At 50.1% G+C, this 18,480-nt stretch overlaps 1 protein-coding gene across 7 annotated transcripts in view; it reads right to left on the reverse strand.

The window, feature by feature from the left end:
• Positions 1–18,480, reverse strand: part of MYT1L (myelin transcription factor 1 like) — a gene marked incomplete at both ends in the record, with an annotated part of 136,537 nt that overhangs the window by 106,803 nt on the left and 11,254 nt on the right. For all 7 annotated transcript variants that reach the window (XM_082851670.1, XM_082851667.1, XM_082851669.1 and 4 more), the window contains one exon: positions 3,529–3,881. In XM_082851670.1, coding sequence (XP_082707796.1) covers positions 3,529–3,881 — 353 coding nt within the window. The remainder of the gene's footprint in view (positions 1–3,528; positions 3,882–18,480) is intronic.

Genomic DNA, 18,480 nt, shown 5'->3' on the forward strand with positions numbered 1-18,480 from the left:
AGGCTGAGGGCAGCTTAAGCTTCGTCCGTGCGACTCCATCTGGCCGTCCTGGTTTCCCCGGGTGGCCATCAGCTGCGGTGACAGGCCCTATGAGCCGGCCCTCGGCGCCCGAGATGCCTCCGCGCGCCGAGTCCTGCCTGCCTCGCTTCTCACTCTGTTAACTGTCAGTCACCGTCTGTGCTTCAGTTTACTAAGAAAGAGGCACAGTCCCCCTTGGAGTGGATCTGCTGCTGGCTCAGCAACGCGACAACCGCCAAGAGTGTCAACAAGGGACACGCAAGACCGACTTCGAGATGCTGACCCAGAACTCTGGTCACCAGACACAGGAAGTACCTTCCCCAGTTTTTCAGAAACAGTTTCTGCCGATACAAGGATGGGACAAAGACACGCAATGTGGGGTTTCTCATGTTACAGACACGGCTATGGGGGCAGACACTCACACAGACTGATAGTGATTTTGGCACTAAACGTAGCCGTCAGGTAAAATAAAATGCATTTGGGAGGACATGAACACGGGAGGTGGATGGACACATGCCTTTCGAAGCCTGATTGTCGTAAGTCACACACAGCCAGGAGTTTGATCATGTAAAATGAGCACTTCATCAGCAGAGCTGTGTCTCCTTGATCTAGAACCTTCCTGAAGATTCCTGACCCTGGGGGTTATGAAATAACCCACTGGATAATCCACCTGGCATATCTTGGTGTGATATTGGCTACACGGGGTCTTGGAACACCTGTCCGTGGGCTCCTCCAGGGGAGATTTCTCCCTGTAACAGAAGAACTCGGTGAAACCTTCTCCGGGAATCAGACCTCGGAAATGGTTTCTGCTTAGGAGGGATGCTTTTGTTTGACTTGGAAATCAAGCAAGGCTTTGGGCCTTCCTGCACAGAACTTAGAGCGATTAGAGTCACAGTTCAGGGTCCATCACATGGGCTACGTTTGATCCAACGACTCCTTGGGACTTAGGACTTGATGAGAGGCTGTCTAAGAGGGAGTAGCTTATTACACCTTACTGCCAAAGTATTTGGTAAAATGGACATATCTGCCTTACAGCACGTGGCCACCACGGCGGAACCTCTCTTTAGTAATTTTAGTTGATTCCTCTAAAGTTCACAGAATAGATGATTCTAGAAGGTGCTTAGCTGGAGAATCCAGAGCTGAATATGAATTCTGCCACCAGGGACCAAGGGTTGATCATTCATCCTCCTACTGGGCATTTTCTTTCTGGAACCAACTTCCTTACATGCCTCCGACTTGGGCTTCATGTTTGCAGAACACTGAGTGCTGGTCACCAGGCAGGGTGGGTCACATAGTCAGACATTCTGGGGCCGATGTTATAATTATGCAATTGTTTCATGGCTCTATCACGCCCCCTTGATTATGCCCACTTGCATGAATTTTCCTAGAAAAATGTCTTTATCTTTGGTTTGCTTTCTCACTTTTTTTTTTTTTTTTTTTTGCTGTACGCGGGCCTCTCCCTGTTGTGGCCTCTCCCGTTGCGGAGCACAGGCTCCGGACGCGCAGGCTCAGCGGCCATGGCCCACGGGCCCAGCCGCTCCGCGGCATGTGGGATCCTCCCGGACCGGGGCACGAACCCGCATCCCCTGCATCGGCAGGCGGACTCCCAACCGCTGCGCCACCAGGGCAGCCCTGCTTTCTCACTTTTTAAAGTCAGAGTGAATGAAGCCAGTGCAGTCACACGCTAAAGCTGTTTCGATAAGCCTGTGATCGCTTTTTCAAAATACGTCATTTTGCACTTTTAAAAGTAGATTATTTAAAATATGGCCCTAAGTAAATTAAAATGGAAAGTTTAATTCTAGCAAACGGAGAGCAGAGCCTAGACTCTGGTTAAGGCACTTGGTTAAATGATACATATGTGCAAATATCTCCGACCCTAATTCACCACACCCACAAACATCCATAACTTCAAATATTAATGTCTGCCGCTTTCTAAACATAGAACGAGAATATGAAGGAGCAGTATTTTATACTATCTTCATAAGAAGCCATGGTTAAGGTACAAATCATGAGTCAGCCTCAACAACGAACGATCTCACCCAGAGCTACGCGCATGTAATACAGGGTCCAGAAACAATTTGCCAAATTGGTCGATTCTCCAACTTTCCACATATTTTATTACTCAGAGCTGCTGTTTTTAATACTCAGCATGAAAGAGCCATCGTCTCATTAATGACACCACGGTCTGCTTAGCAGAGCGAACGGTGTGTCTGTGGGTGTATGCTATTGCTACTCCTTAGGCTGTCTCCGCGCCACGACCTATAATAACAAGACAAGAAAAGTAACCTGGGGAGACCAGATTTTAATGCATGAAGTTTATGCATGTGTGTGTGCGTGTGTGCGTGTGTATGCATTTATATACAGATACGTTTGTATTATCCATGTACGTTAAGCAGTCAGTTGTTTTCATAAGGACCCTAAACTACAGTAACAATCGAGGATTCTTTCATAAAAGCCAGGTTTCCTGGAACAAACTAGTGTAACCCCTGAAGGAGGAAAGTTGATTCATGCCCACTCCACGGGATTAGCAACAACCAATTCACACCTGCCTAATCTAAAAACTCTCTCTCCATCAGCTGAAACCATTGTCCTTTGTGTTGAGGAATTAGCCTTTCTCAGAATTCAGATTCTTGGAGAGCTTTGAGACCAAGGAAGAAGTGTAAGGGAAAAATATTCCCTCCACTTTTTCAACCTGCTTTGCCATTTCTCTGAGGCAAGCTCTACACCAGAGAAGCCTAGAACTAGGCTCTTCAGCGACCTCCCACGTCCTTCTAGAAAAGAAAGGACTTCTGTGAAGGGACTGGCTTTGAAGTCCTATTTCTGAGTCTGGCACTAACAGTAAGCTGGATGTAAACGCACAACCACCTGAAATTTTTGCCCCGAAGATGCCACTACCCTGCGCAACGTGCCCTTCATGTGTCTGTCTCCCCGGATCAGAAAACACGGCTCTTGAGCATGGAAGCAGATGACGGGTTGATTCATTGCTTCCTTACAGCCGGCTTCCTCCTCGGACCCATACCTGACGGCCCCTAAAGGAAAGCCTTGGCCACTGACGGACAGACCTACTTCAGCAGCTCCTGCAGCAGGGCTCACACAGGCTTCCGGCTCCCGGGAGGCACGTGGGCTGCCCGTGCCAACACCACAGCCACCGGAGCGGCTCATGGCGGGGATCTCTCGGGCGGAGCCTCCGAGAACAGGCAAACTGAACTCTCTGGATAAAAGTTGCCGAGCTAAGCAGACGTGCACACCACAGATATTTCAGCAGACTCTGGGGATGACCAGTCTGAGTGACAACGTGACCGAAGCAACATCTAACGTCTGATGGATGATTTAAAGAACTTCTCTAAAAGGAAAGGGAAAGACACACGCACAGCCGCGCCTCCCAGCGCTGCCCCGGCCGCCTAACCCCGTGGGCATCAAGCACGCATGCGCCACGGCCGCCGGCCCCGACCATCCTCCCGGAAGCGGCCCCGCCCGCCGCTCGGTCCTCGCCCCCGCGCTGCAGGTTACCGTTCTCCTCGTCGTCGTCGTCGTCCTCGTCGTCATCCTCGTCGTCCTCCTCGTCGTCGTCGTCCTCGTCGTCCTCGCCGTCCTCGCCGTCCTCATCCTCGTCCTCGATGTCCTCGTCCCGGCCCCCCTCGTCGTCGTCGTCGTCGTCGTCCCGCGGCTCGTCGTCCTCGTCTGAGCCGTCCTCCTCCTCGGCCTCGTCCTTCTCGTCCCCATCCTCCGTGCCGTCGCTGTCGTAACACTCATCCACCGACGAGCTGTCCGCTTTCACCGCAAACGGTTTTCGCTTGGGAGCAGGTTCTTGGGGCTGTTTGTCTTGTGTTTTTCTTTTTTTAGCCAAGGGGCAGCCATACACGCTGTTAGAAAAGAGAGAGAAGATCTGAGTTACTGTCTTTGAGGATCAGGGCGACGGGAGCCCCGGATGAAGAGGCAGAGGTTCGGCACGACCGCAGAAAGGATGTGAGCACACGGACTCCCACGAGTGCGCCGGCACCTGTGCACAGAGCGACATTCCACAGAGACACAGCTGGCTCGTGTCTGGGGCTGCTAACCTTTTCTCTCCTCTCCTCGTCCCTTATCACTACCGTCCACGTGATCACACAGGGATCTTCACAGCACCCCCGGGGATGGTTTACGAAGCACGTGCACAACAACATTATGTAATCGACAGCACAAGTTCACTAAACATCTTACCGAACGCACACGGTGTGCAACGCACATTTAAAAAAAAGAATTAGTTCATGCATACCATATTAACATATATACATTTTTGTGAAATACGAAAATATAGAAGTTGCAAAAAAGCTTTGGATATATTTGGATTTGTACATTCTCCAGATAAAATTATATCTGTAGACAGAATGACCACTCAAAGGAGGTGGACCGTACATGCCTTTGATGGGAGCAAGGTTCAGGCTCCGTAGAAGGTGTCAGTCCTGCCTTGGCGTCACAGAAAGCAGACTTGGTGTATTTGGCAGTTAGCACTAATCTTGCTAAAACTGGCCCAAACTTGGGTGAGACCCTTACAGCAAGAGCTCATAACCTTTCCTTGAAAAGGGGCAATTTTCCAAAGCATTGCTGCTAATTGGAGTCTTTTTCTTCCTGGAAACTCTATATGTATATATACTGCAAGGAATGGGGAGAAAAGACATCCGGGAAAATGCTGTTGGCAATTGTTCTGTGTGTCTAAAATGAGATGTGTGATCTTCATCACTAAGTGAACACTTCAGTAGGGGATTCCTGCAGACTGTGACTGGCTCACTTTTGGACCTAGGAATGGTAAAATAGTCATTCAGTCATGAACCCACCCAGTGTGTATTTATTTTGGGAGCCTCCTCTTTGCTGGGCCCCGTGCTGTGCAGGAGACTCAGAGGTGAAAGGCACAGATCCACCCTTCAAGTCACTTATGGCCCAATAGGGACTCAGACATGGCAGTAATTCTGCTTTAGAACCTCTGGCCACTGTTTACCACCATGCACCAAATGCCCGGGGAGTCGTGGGCACTCATCCAATAGTTGTTGAGTGAATAGAGAGTGTGACAGACACTATGATAAAAGTATAGAGAAGGCACTTCATCATAAAATAGAGGGGCAGCCAGCGAAGGGAGCTGGGGTGTCCCCAGGAAGAGGCTACGCTGGAGACAGGCCTCAGATGTCTGGGAGGAGGTGTGAGGATGGCGCGAAGCCCTGAGAGCCCTTCGGGGTCAGACCATCCTTGTAGGCTAATGACGGGAGTTATTTGAGTTCCTTCACGCAGTCGATGATGCGATCACAGTTGCATGTTGGGAAGCTGACAGCAGGTGCAGTGAGGACAGATTGAGAGCGTGAGAGACGAGATAGGATCGGGGGGGAAGCAGGCAGAGCTCCCACCCGTGAAACACAGAGTGATGAGTCTTCTGCCTTTTGACTGTTCTCATATTGTAAAAATACAATAATCAAAACAGATAATGCTTATTATAATCAGAAAAAACTGAAGGAAACAAATTTTGGTCTAGAGAGTGTTTCTCATAGGAAATAAACAGGTATCTGAGATTTATGTGAACATTTACATGGATTTGGGGAGAATCTGAGTCAATGATCTCAGCCAAACATTCCGTAGCCCCTCCCTGCCTCCATCCCTGACAACTGGTCAAGTCCAACTTCCATTCCAGCGAATCTTCTCGAGACGTGGTCCTGGATCTGTGGACTTGTTAGTGTGTTCACTCTGCATTTATCCAAATAGATTAGTAAGTGTAAAGATAAGTATTCTTTTTCTCTGTCTGTGGCTCTGTCTGTGAGCCGGCAGCTCATGAGGACTATTGTTGCCTTCCCCAAACTCTTCTCTCTCGTCTTAGTTCATCAACAAGTTGTTGGATGTGTCTGCCCAGCATCAAGGCTGCCTGCACACCAGGTGTTCACGGAGACAGACAACTGGCCTGCTTTCACTATCAGATTCATTCAGATGCTGGGAAATGATGGGAAAACAGTTGACCTTGTGCTATTCAGTCATGTTACTCAAAACGGCCCCACCTCCACTTGGCAATGGGGATGTCTGTAGATGGCATAAACCCAGCACTGCGGTGGGCTTCTTGTCGATTCTGGCCCCTCTCAGCAGCCCCACATCGCAAGATGCTAACGGGAGCTCAGACCTTACACGGTAGGGTTGCAAAATTCAGAGTAGGAGAATGGAGACGGCCCTTCTATTGTTACCTGAATTGGTTTTACTTCCTTATCCTACATTTTGTAAACCATTTGGATTCATTTTTTCCAACTCTCTGGAATTAGCTGGCCTCAAGCTTCCAGCGTCTTCTGCCAGTTCACATGGTTTGACGCTCAAGCTTTTTTCTACAGCTACTAATGTAAACTGGAAATAAAATTGCGCTCTTCCTACAAACAGATTCATTTTGTCCCGTCTCTATTTGACCCACTCACGCTGACTGTGAGTTCCTGGTATCTACCTTAAACACGACAACCGAATTCAAGCCCACAGGACAGACTTCATTTTACGTGTGCCAAACAGCTCCCGGATGAAGAACCCACTCCCATAGACAGATGCTTTCTGGTCTATGAAACCCAGTGGTTTGGAATGTTTCAAAGTGAAGCCTTGGGAAGTGACTCTGGGACACGTGTTGGGGAGTGTGGAGCCTCCCAAAGCCATGTGTGGACCTCACATCTGCTGATGGGGTGGCCAGCGGGACAGAATTTGCACAGCTGAGGAAGAGCAGGTGTTGCTTTTCTCCCACCTAGCAGGTGCCGCTGGTCCAAGTGCTGGAAAAGCCAGACTGCTTTCCAGCGGCAACCTCCTTCAGATTCATCCAGGCTCATGTCTGTCAACGCACACGAGTCTTTCTAAAAATCCAACAACCCCCCACAGTTCTGGAATGTCCCTAGCATGACAGAACAAATGGCAGAGTCTTAGGAAAAATTGGGAATCTGGTGCCAACATGAAACCCCAGGTAGAGAACTTGGCAGGCGCCATGGCTGGCCCTTCACCTGCGCAGGAGGGTCCAAGCTTCACTTAGGGCTTGGAATTCATGGTCGGTGTTGCACGCCTCCATTCTGCTTCTCAGCACTGTCGTCCGGCCTCCACCATGGGAACAGTTGCCTGTTTCCCATAGCAGCGAATGGAACCTTGTGTTTGATGGCTACTCCATGAATATTGTGGAATGAACAAACCATAGTTTTCTCCACTTATTAGTAATGAAAACACTTATCACATCCTAGTGTGATTATCGGTTGACATACTGTCTTTCTCCTTCATGAGACAGAGAAAATGGCCCATGTTTAAGGGATTGTTCTGTCTTTAGAGCTGCAGTATCCAATACAGTAGCCACTAGTCATGTGTAGCCAATTAATAAAATTAAAGGAGATTTTTAAATGAATTCCTCAGATGCACTAGTCACGTTTCAAGAGTCCAATAGCCACACGTGGCTAGTGGCTACCATACTGGACATAGTAGGTTCTCAGCAAATATCTACTGAGTGAGAAACCGGGGGGAAGGCTTCTCACTGGACACGAGGGAAGCTGAGTAGGGGACAGGGAGGGAGGGGCCGAGCTTTGGGAGGCAGCTTACAAAACTGTGACTGCAAGAAAGCCCAGCCCCTCAAGGGAATGCATGCTGTATACTCACAGCAGACTCAGACCCAGCCACCTCTGAAGGACAAGGGTGCTGCTGGGGTGAATGTCTCTGCTGATCCCTGCAGCTGAGCCGCTTCCGGCGTGAGTAGCTGTGGTACCTGCCGGGTCTACCCGCCTCCGAGCTGAGAGGTGAGCCCGGAGGCCAGGTCGGCATACTGACAACTACTTCACACACCCTCTCCTGTATCCTTATCACTCTATATAATATGCAGCATTCGAAGATGACAATAAACGCATTTATATGTTTCTCACACAGTGGAACCTTCAAAGTGTCAGTATGGTGACTCATAAGATCGCGGCAGCTCATGCTTTAACCTCCTCGAGTTACTTAAAGCTGCGAATCAGCCTCCAGGCTTTGCTATTCTGCTCTCTCGTTTGGCTGTCTTGGTAGGTCATTTAGTTGCTGTAGCTTTTACAGTCCTTTTGGTGTTAACTTGATTTAAACAACGTTCAGTCTTTTGTGTCAGGTTGTTCTAGAAAATTGGTTACTGCCACGGAGTTTCCGGAGTTTCTGCAGCAAACGCATATATAAAATATTGTGTATTACATGCTCTCGAGGCCAATTTCCAGGTTATTTTTAATGGCCTTTTGCTTGACATTTTCACATCTCCAATTTTAATACAAACAGGGGACAGGGTCTCAGAAACTGAAAAACACGTTTGGCCGAGTGTGCCCTGCTCAGAGCCCTCTCGTTACAGCTGCTGACAGGAGACAAGGATGTAGGATGAGATGATCTTGGCGCTGGCCTCTCCCCGCTGAGGACGATGCTCGTGGAGCCTAGAAAGGCCACGGTCGCTTCCGAGGCTCAGGAGGGTTCTTCGTGGCCTCTGCTCTCTCGGGTGATCTTCTTCTTGTGTTGCTTGGAGAGCCTCAACGTGTCAAGGATAAATAATTAGTTTGGAATAATAGAAATCCTATTTGAACATGATCCTGGAGTCCTGGCTTCTCCTGGCAGCTCGGCTAATGCCAACACCACTCACAGATCACTTATTATGTGCCTGGTGTTTCCTAAAATCTCTACATATATGCATCCATTAAACTCTACGATGACCCTGTGAGACAGGTGCTATTACAATTCCCATGTTGAGGGGCAGATCCTGAGCTCCTTGCTGAAAATCTCAAGGCTGAGTAACACTAAGCAGGTGTTGACACCCACCCCGCGCCCCCCGTCTTCGCTTCTGATCTCTAAAGAGGGAGAGACGCTGTGCTCCTCCCTCACTGTGCTCTACTGAGGGTCCATTGACACATTTGCTTCTCTGACATCTGTCATGTGGTAGGTAGGCTCGCCATAAATGCTGCTGAATGAAGAGATTGATTCTTTTGTTCAGGAAACGTTCCCTTGAGCAGTGCAGACACAGCCCTCACCTCACGGGACAGGAGCAGAGAGAGTCACCCTCGTGGACAGGACGGAGGGTCAGGAAAGCTTCACAGAGGAACCGATACGGATGGGGCAGGACAGAAAGACACAGAGAGAGACAGAGACAGAGAGTGGTGTGACTGCATCCGTGGGATGGCAAGGGACAGCCCTGGAGACGGAGGTGCCCATCACGAGGTGGTCAGTGGGAAGAGTCCTGCAGGGCGTCGTTTTCGCACTGTAAACACCCTTCCTGCGGCTGCAGTGCTGTGAAGAGGCTGGAGGAGCCCGGCTCACGCCCACTGATTGGAGGGTGCGGAAGGCTCCGGGTCTTGTTGGGATTTTTGGTGGCAGAGGGGCAGGAAGGTCAGGCTGACTCGGGTGGGCTAAACGTGCGCGGTCCCAGTTCCCACAGCAGCAAGAGGGGAGAGGTCTGGCTGGCAACACTGGTTTGGGGCGGTCAGTGCACAGTGGGATGGGGCTGGCTTCCTGGGGAAGAGTGGAGAGAGAGGACTGACAGATCCCTAGGAAGACGGGCATTTGAGGAAAGGGAGGAGATGCAGAGGACAGAGGACTGTCCAAGTGCCCCGAGGGCTCCGAGGAGGCCTGAGCTGCTCCCCCGGGGCTCCCTGTCTGGCTGGAGAGGGTGGGAGCATAGAAACCTGCAACCCCGGGACAGCACTCGGAGCCCCCGGGAGGCCACAGGAGCGGGAGAAGAGTGACCTGGGCCAGGATGGATGTCACAGCAGGAGGTGGGTTTTGAACCTGCCCTGGAAGGCTGGGCCGTATCTATGCAGACGTTAGAGGGTCCGGGTCATCACACATGCGGAGAGTCTGTGAACAGCATCAGAGCTACATAAACACAAAAGCGACTCTGCTGAGAGCATATGCTTAAGTAACTTGCTCAAGATTACACAACTGCTCAACCTTGGGCAGTTTATTAATCCCTACCAGCCTCAATTTCTCCATCTGTAGGATGGGCACAGTAATACCTAATTCAGACTCTTAGCAGCAAATGAAAAGCATAAAAATATACATGAAACACCTTCTGACTCTGTGGAAGGTGCTGCGGAAATCTGAGCCCTCTTTTTCTTATTTTCTCCCTCCTCTTGTCTTGTGCACAGTTGACATCCCTCTTTACCACTGAACTTTTAAAGGGGCATTCCTACATGTCTTTAGAACATATAAAGGTATTTTAAAATACTGCAGAAGTAACTTAATTCACTGAATTATTCAATTAAATGGCTGGCATTCCAGACATCCTCCTGATATCTTTTCAACAACATATACATTAATAAAACCAATTCAGTTTTGACTACATATTGACATATTTCCTTAATTTTGTTCTTTTATTCTCTGTATAGTATTGTAAACGAGAGACAGACTGATTTGAATAGTACATATTTTTAAGTTAAATGTGACATAAATGTTCTAGGCATTGTAAGACATTCAATGAATAAATTTTCAAAATATTTACTTGACGTTATGGCTTTAGAGAATTAAAAAAAATTCTGTTTCTGCAAGGCAGAGACTTGCTTTATGGGTTTTTCTTTTATCATTTTAAATGATGTAGCCTGTTATGAAATACTTATTGCCTTGAATGGCAGTTTAAAGATTCAAATAAAACATAAAAAAATCACTGTATAATTTATTTTGACTCAAGAAGAACACTTCCCCAGGGGAAGGCAGCAGCCTGGTGGGTCCGTGGTCCACAGGGCTGACGTCCACCAGGGAGGACGGGTGGAGACACAGAGAAACCAGCACCCTTTCCCCAAACCCGCTTTCCAGGAGATTTGGTTAAGTGGCTGCTGGGACTGTTTCTTGTATTTTAAAAGAAATCTTGAAATCCTTACAGGATCCCCCTCCCGTTTTTCTTTTCACCTGAAATAACCTGTGTTTCTCTGTTCTTCCAAAGTCAAAAGAATTCAACTAAAGCAGCCGTGGTATGAGCATAGTGCCTGCAGCACCTGCTTCCCCCTCCTCCCTCTCCCCCTTCCTCCCCTCCTTCCTTCCAGCCCTACTTCTCTATTTCCTCTCACGCTGACACTCCCAGACCATGTCAAGTTCTGCTTTTTCCATAAAGTCACCACTGGTCAGTCTGGAATTCAGGATCCTCTGTCTTTAAAAACTCTGCACCATCAGATACTTAGCATCCTTTTTGAAACTATATTGTTACTGACTTTTTCATGTGTGTTCATTTTATCCTCCTTGGCATTAGGGTGTGCTATAGAATAATTATTCTAAGCTGCCGCTGTGCCAGTGAAGGAGTGGGTGTTCAATACATTGCTTTCTATTGATTGATATTTTACTGATGATTTTGCTGTGAGCCTCCTGGTCTTCAGGTTGGTTCCACCAGCACCCGGCTTTCAATGACATGCTTGCCCTTGCCTTTCCATCTGCAAAACAGCATTTACTACACCTGCCACTTATAAGACTGCAAGGGGGAGAATGCTGAGAATGTCGGATAAAATCACCCCAACAGCCAGTGTACTCCTTGGCAGTGAGATCGACAAATTAAACTGCTCTATAAATTCACTTTGACTCTTCCTATTTGAGCTAAAAATCTCGGATGGTTAAAAGGGTTCCTGAAGTGGCCAGTTCATGATGGCCTGGGGAGCCACGTGCTGGGATACTCCTAAGACAACACTCTCAGAACAGCAGAGTCTGGAGGAGAGAGGACCCCAGCAATCACTCCATCTACCCCTTCACCTAGAAAAGGAAGAAGCTAAGGCCAGAGAGAGTCAGTGACAGGCACTAGGTCAGAATATGACCGGACTTTCCACCTGCTACGTGAGCACAACTCTGCCAGGTCAGGAGAGAAGCCTCTTAAACATCCTACTTACATCAGCTTAGAGAACACGTCCAGAGAGGAAACTGCTGGAAATGAACACCGTGCGTGTTTAGGCTGTCAACTGCATACACTGCTTTCAACTTTATCGGTCTTGATATTTACAAGTTGACAAGAGTGCTCTAGGTCACAGTTAACAACAGCACAGCAACACGGACGTTTCGGTCTGCATTTAGTCCAGACGAATTGAACACTGGAGGCAGCAACTGTGACATCATTAGCAAGTGATTGTTCCACTTTGTGCTAGCACAGGTCCTAGACACTGCAGCAGTACTTAATACCATAGCAACAGCTGATGCTGCAGGTGTACTTACTACTGCAGTCCTGCTTAATACTACTGTGATACTCCTCAACACTGCTGGGATGCTCAATATTACAGGGATATTCAATGCTGCTGTGACACTCAGTACTGAAGGGATACTGTGGAGCTCCTGAAGTTGCACCAGTGCTGCTACCTTGAATTACAGTAGTTAAGACTGATGGGGAGAACTGAAAAGACAAACCCAGAATGGGAGAAAATATTTGCAAATGATGCAACCGACAAGGGATTAATCTCCAAAAGATACAAACAGCTCACAGAACACAATGTCAAAAAAACAAACAACCCAATCAGAAAACGGGCAGAAGACCTAAATAGACACTTCCTCAAAGAAGACATCCAGATGGCCAAGAGGCACATGAAAAGATGCTCAACATCACTAATTATTAGAGAAATGCAAATCAAAACTACAACGAGGTATCACCTCACACCGGTCAGAATGGCCATCATCAAAAACTCTACAAATAATAAATGCTGAAGAGGGTGTAGAGAAAGGGAGCCCTTCTACACTGTTGGTGGGAATGTAAACTGGTGCAGCCACTATGGAGAACAGTATGGCGATTCCTTAAAAAACTAAAAATAGAGTTCTCATATGATCCAGCAATCCCACTCCTGGGCAAATATCCTGAAAAAACTATAACTCAAAAAGATACATGCCCCCCTTCGGGGCTTCCCTGGTGGCACAGTGGTTGAGAGTCTGCCTGCCGGTGCAGGGGACACGGGTTCAAGCCCTGGTCTGGGAGGATCCCACATGCCGTGGAGCAACTGGGCCCGTGAGCCACAACTACTGAGCCTGCGCATCTGGAGCCTGTGCTCCGCAACAAGAGGCCATGATAGTGAGAGGCCTGCGCACCGCGATGAAGAGTGGCCCCCACTTGCCGCAACTAGAGAAAGCCCTCATGCAGAAACGGGGACCCAACACAGCCAAAAATAAATAAATAAATAAATTTAAATTAAAGATACATGCACCCCAATATTCAGCACTATTTACAATAGCCAGGACATGGAAGCAACCTACGTGTCCATTGACAGATGAATGGATAAAGGAGATGTGGCACATATATACAATGGAATATTACTCAGCCATAAAAAAGAATGGAATACTGCCAGCTGCAGCAACATGGATGGACCTAGAGGTTATCATACTCTTTCTGTTTCTCATAAGTGAAGTAAGCCAAAGACAAATATCATATGATATCTCGCTCATATGTGGAATCTAAGGAAAAAGAGACACAAATGAACTTATTTCCAAAACAGAAAGAGATTCACAGACATAGAAAACAAACTCCTGGTTACCAAAGGGGAAAGATGGGGGAGAGGGATAAATTGGGAGTATGGGATTAACATATATACACTACTGTATACAAAACGGGCAAACAACAAGGACCTACTGTAGAGCACAGGGAACCACACTCAATGTCTTGTAATAACCTATAATGGAAAAGAATATGAAAAAGAATATATATGTATAACTGAATCACTTTGCTGTACAGCAGAAATTAACACAACATTGTAAGAAAGCTATACTTCAATAAAAAAAGATTGATAGGAAGAACTGAGAATCAAACTACATAAGAATTTATGATTTTGCCATTTACATCTTTGCCCCAGGGACCAATATATAAGAAAATACATGCAAATGAAAAATTAAAGATTTCTTACTCTTCCTCAAATACGTACTAGAGTCCTCGTTTTCGGATGCTCTAGGACAGAGTACTTTGTCTTTCTATGGCTGGTAAGAAATTATTCAATTGTGGAATATTTAAAATACAGGTAGTTGAAGCATTGAGATGTTTATATGTACGGCTCGGTTCAGGTCGTGCAGGAGGTCCACGAGGGGCCTGGGAAAAAGAGCCAGCTGTGCTCGTCCAGCCTTGGCGAGGGCTTCCCAGCTTAGGAGTTAAACCACTGCCTTCAGCTCAGCCATTGGTCGGTTGTAAATGATGCTGCTATGTTTTATTTGTCTCCATATCTAATAACACTAAATAGATGAGAACTTTTCTTCTTTTCTCTCAGTTTTCTCAGGCAGTGCCCACCTCCTCTCCCTGTGAGTAGACAGATAATTCTCAGTCCTGCAGGTGCAAAGGTTCTCAGAAATCCTGGTTGGGAACTGAATACTGGTCTGGACTAGAAGAGCTGGATTTGACGCCTCCTATTAATTGTGTGACCTTGAGGGGGTCGCTCCATCCCTGTGCGTCACAGGTCCTCGTCTGTAGGAGGAAGGGGTTGGTCAGATCCTCAGGGGTCTTTAAGGGCGTTTTCTGGAACCTGGGCTACAGACCAGGTGTCTCGGGGCCTCTGTTCTCTGGGGCCTCCCTGTCCGTGGAAGGCTTCTGTGGGCGGGGGCCTGGGGGGCTCAGCTGCTCGCCTAATTGCTAAGAGCTCTCGATCCAGGATTCCGCGCTGTTTCCATTCATGGTTCCTATTGCAATTGGGTTCCTCACATCTTTCTTTTTTTTTTTTTTTGCGGTACGCGGGCCTCTCACTGTTGTGGCCTCTCCTGTTGCGGAGCACAGGCTCCAGACATGCAGGCTCAGCGGCCATGGCTCACGGGCCCAGCTGCTCCGCGGCATGTGGGATCCTCCCGGACCGGGGCACGAACCCGCGTCCCCTGCATCGGCAGGCGGACTCTCAACCACTGCGCCACCAGGGAAGCCCCCTCACATCTTTTGTTAATAGGTCATTCTCATTAATTAAAAGCTATCGGGTACCACAAAGACGTGAGTGAGGATCCGTGTACAGAGCGTGGAGCCGCTTGACAGCATCAGCTTCTCAGAGTTTGAAGGATGCTAACATGACAATTGATGACAGGAAAAGTCAGAGGTTGTCAAATGGCCCCATTGCTGGAAAAACAGCAACAACAACAGAACCTGAAACAAAAGGCTGCATACAGGTCCCTTCAAATGAATGCACGGTGCTTCCCAGGACCACATGCCCTGCGATGCGGCTGGAACTAACGTCAGCCCCCTTCGGCAATGACCACCTTGCTCAGACCACCCCGTTCCTGCCCCCTCTCTGTCTGAATCTGGGCTGCACGTCCCTCACTGAAGTGAACTCCAGCACAGAGGGCTTATCTCAGCCTGGGATGCGGTCCAAAGGCCGGCGGCATCGTGGAAAGTGGGCAGGGCTGGGGATGGGAGGCCTGGCTTGCCGGCCAGTGACCAGCCCATCACCCGGACCCCAACAGGTCACTCGGCCTCTGGGTCCAGTTCTCACCACACAGCATGGGGCTGACAGAATGTTCTCGCACGCAGTAAGGTACACGCAAGCTGCTCGCGCGTGGAGTCCGCCTCGGACCACAGGGGACTGGAGATGAGCGTGAAATTGTCGGGGGCAACATAAGCCGCATGGAGCGCGTCCTAAGGTGTTGTCCGCTCCCGGCTCCTCTTTGTCTGAACCTTGGGCCCGAGGACGCAGGACCTGAGTCTCCCGGACCCTCTTCCTCCTGGTTCAGCGCCCCCGGCGGCTCTGAGTCCTGCTGTGTCCATGCCCTGAATGTCTCCAGTGTGTCCTCCTCTCCCTCCACTCTGCCCCCGCCTCAGGCCAGGCTGGCTTCTGGCCCCCTGGTCACCAAGAGCTTTCACTCCTATCTCCTCCAATGCACTGACTTCCTGCCTTCCCCCCTCCATCCCTCCCTCACCCTGTCTCTCTCTCTCTCCCTCCTGAGAGGACAAAACCTGACCCTGCCTGTGCACATACGGTCCTCTGTGACCCACTGGGCCACATCCTGAGGCCACGGCTGCCACATCCCCTTGTCCTCATGGGGGACCTTCTATGACCGGGATCTTTGTATGGCCACAGCCTCCTTCCTGGCTGCGCTTTTCTCCCCCCGCCCCCGCTGGGGGTGGCCACAGTCCCACTGAGGACCCTGCCTCCTCTTCTGGCCTCCCTGGGCCCCCTCCACCACCCGGCCTCCTCAGGCTGGCTCCCCGAGGCCTGAGCTTCCCATGGGCTGGAGCTCCATGTCTGGGTCTGGTGCTTCTTTGTTCGGGCGCCGAGCCCAGCCGATGCCGGGGACCCGGTCTGTTACTGTGGGACCCGGTCTGCTACTGCGGGGACCCGGTCTGTTACTACGGGGACCCGGTCTGTTACTGCGGGGACCCGGTCTGTTACTACGGGGACCCGGTCTGTTACTGCGGGGACCCGGTGTGTTACTGCGGGGACCCGGTCCGCTACTGCGGGGACCCGGTCCGTTACTACGGGGACCCGGTCCGTTACTGCGGGGACCCGGTCTGCTACTGCGGGGACCCGGTCTGTTACTACGGGGACCCGGTCTGTTACTACGGGGACCCTGTCTGTTACCGTGGGGACCCGGTCTGTTACCACGGGGACCCGGTCTGTTACCGTGGGAACCCGGTCTGTTACTACGGGGACTCGGTCTGTTACTGTGGGGACCCGGTCTGTTACTACGGGGACCCGGTGTGTTACTGCAGGGACCCGGTGTGTTACTGCGGGGACCCGGTCTGTTACTACGGGGACCCGGTGTGTTACTGCGGGGACCCGGTGTGTTACTGTGGGGACCCGGTCTGTTACTGTGGGACCCGGTCTGTTACTGTGGGACCCGGTCTGTTACTGCGGGGACCCGGTCTGTTACTACGGGGACCCGGTCTGTTACTGCGGGGACCTGGTCTGTTACTACGGGGACCCGGTCTGTTCCTACGCGGATCTGGGCACTTGGCACAGTGCTGCTTAACAAAGAGCTCAGACTCAACAAGTGAAAGGGTGACTGAACATGTGAGCCCTCCCACCGTGCCCTCCCCTGAGCGCCCCCTTCCCCCCCACTGGCCAGGTGGAGAATCTCCCCCTTGGGAAGGCTGGCCAGCCCGGGGGGATGGAGCTCCTTCCTTCTCTGTTCCCTGGTCCCCAAACAGGACTCCGAGGGCCCTTGGGACATTCTGTCATATATGTGTATCCGCGGGACAGCTGGCCTCCTCAGGGGAGGAATCGCTTCCTTCCCGTGATGCCTCTGTGTCCGACCATGGTCCTGACTCATGGTGTGGAGGTGACAGATGTCAGATGATAATCAAGGAGACTTCCTCCAGGGAGAAGACAGTAAGATCCTACTGGCTATAAATTTAGGTAGAACTGAACGTAACCCCATCTCTTTACTTGTAGAAATTGTTCTTCTATCTTTCCAATCATTTTCCATCTTCAGCATCCTTTCATTACGTCAGTAGCAACATCTTCCAGCAGGTACTACATGAATGGCCACCGTGAGCCGAAGAAAGGATGCCTTGGGGAGAGAAAGAGAGAAGTTTCCTCTTCCTCTGAGGAGCTGATGACAATCCATTTAGGAAGAAAATTTTACATCTGGGCAGAAACTGTGCGCTGGTGACAAGTGTCTAAGAAAGTTTGTGCGGATCGAAGATCCTGCTTCAGATGTTGTGTTTCGACTGTGGGAAAGAGATCTACTCTTTAAAGGAAAGTTGTGATGAATCCTTGTGTAAATAACACAGGATGTAGACGAAACACGGGTGAAAGCTGAGGTCCTGCCCGGCTGGAGCCGAAGCTGGGACTCAACAAAACTCTTCCAACTTCCATTTTCCAAGATGTCGCAAATTGGGAACGTTTGTGTCCGTGCCGTTGTTTGGATAAAGGTGGGCATGCATAGTGCCCAGGAAGGAAGTGAGGCGGTTTGTCCCTCTGGCCCCGTCTCCTGCTCGGTGTTTGGGGGCACAGGGCAGAGGGCTCAGAGGAGGAAGCCCCTCACGGGCGTCGTGTATCCAATGCTTCTCCCAGGACCCTTCCTTCTGTCTCCCTGGTCATACCCTCCCCTGCATCCTGCATGTCTGGACGCATCGCTGGCATGGGCCACACATCTTAGGTCAAAGGGCAGGGTGTCCCTTTGTCCCCCAATATTCCTTCTGCTCAACGGCTGTGTGTGCAGCGAACACTCAGTAATTAGCCACACAGAGCATCTTTGAAGCAGTCTGTAGGGTCCTGTTCTACCTGGCCACAGAGGCGACCACTTCTCTCTTGCCTCTGCGCATTTCCCTAAACAGCACTGTACTTTCTGAAATAAGGCAACTGGGCGAGTTTCCCCAGCGGGGTGAAATCCAGCCCCTCCACCTGCTTGCTCCTCCCTGGCCTCAGGGCACTGTCTACACGCCTACAGTCCCCCTGTGTACGGTAAATGGTAACCGTCCGACCGTCCGTTTGCCTTTTGTGCCGTCGGCGTGTGTGTCTAGGGGTGGTTGCTAAGGGCAGGGCTGTGCCAAGCGCCACCCTCGGTTGGGCCCCAGGGCCTCTGCACGGCAGCAGCCCCGGGAATGTGTGCTCGCCCACTCCACACTCTCAGGTGGAGCTCTCGACGGCCACA

Source organism: Leucopleurus acutus (assembly GCF_964270905.1).
Source record: "Leucopleurus acutus genome assembly, chromosome: 12".
Classification (NCBI taxonomy): Eukaryota; Metazoa; Chordata; class Mammalia; order Artiodactyla; family Delphinidae; genus Leucopleurus; species Leucopleurus acutus.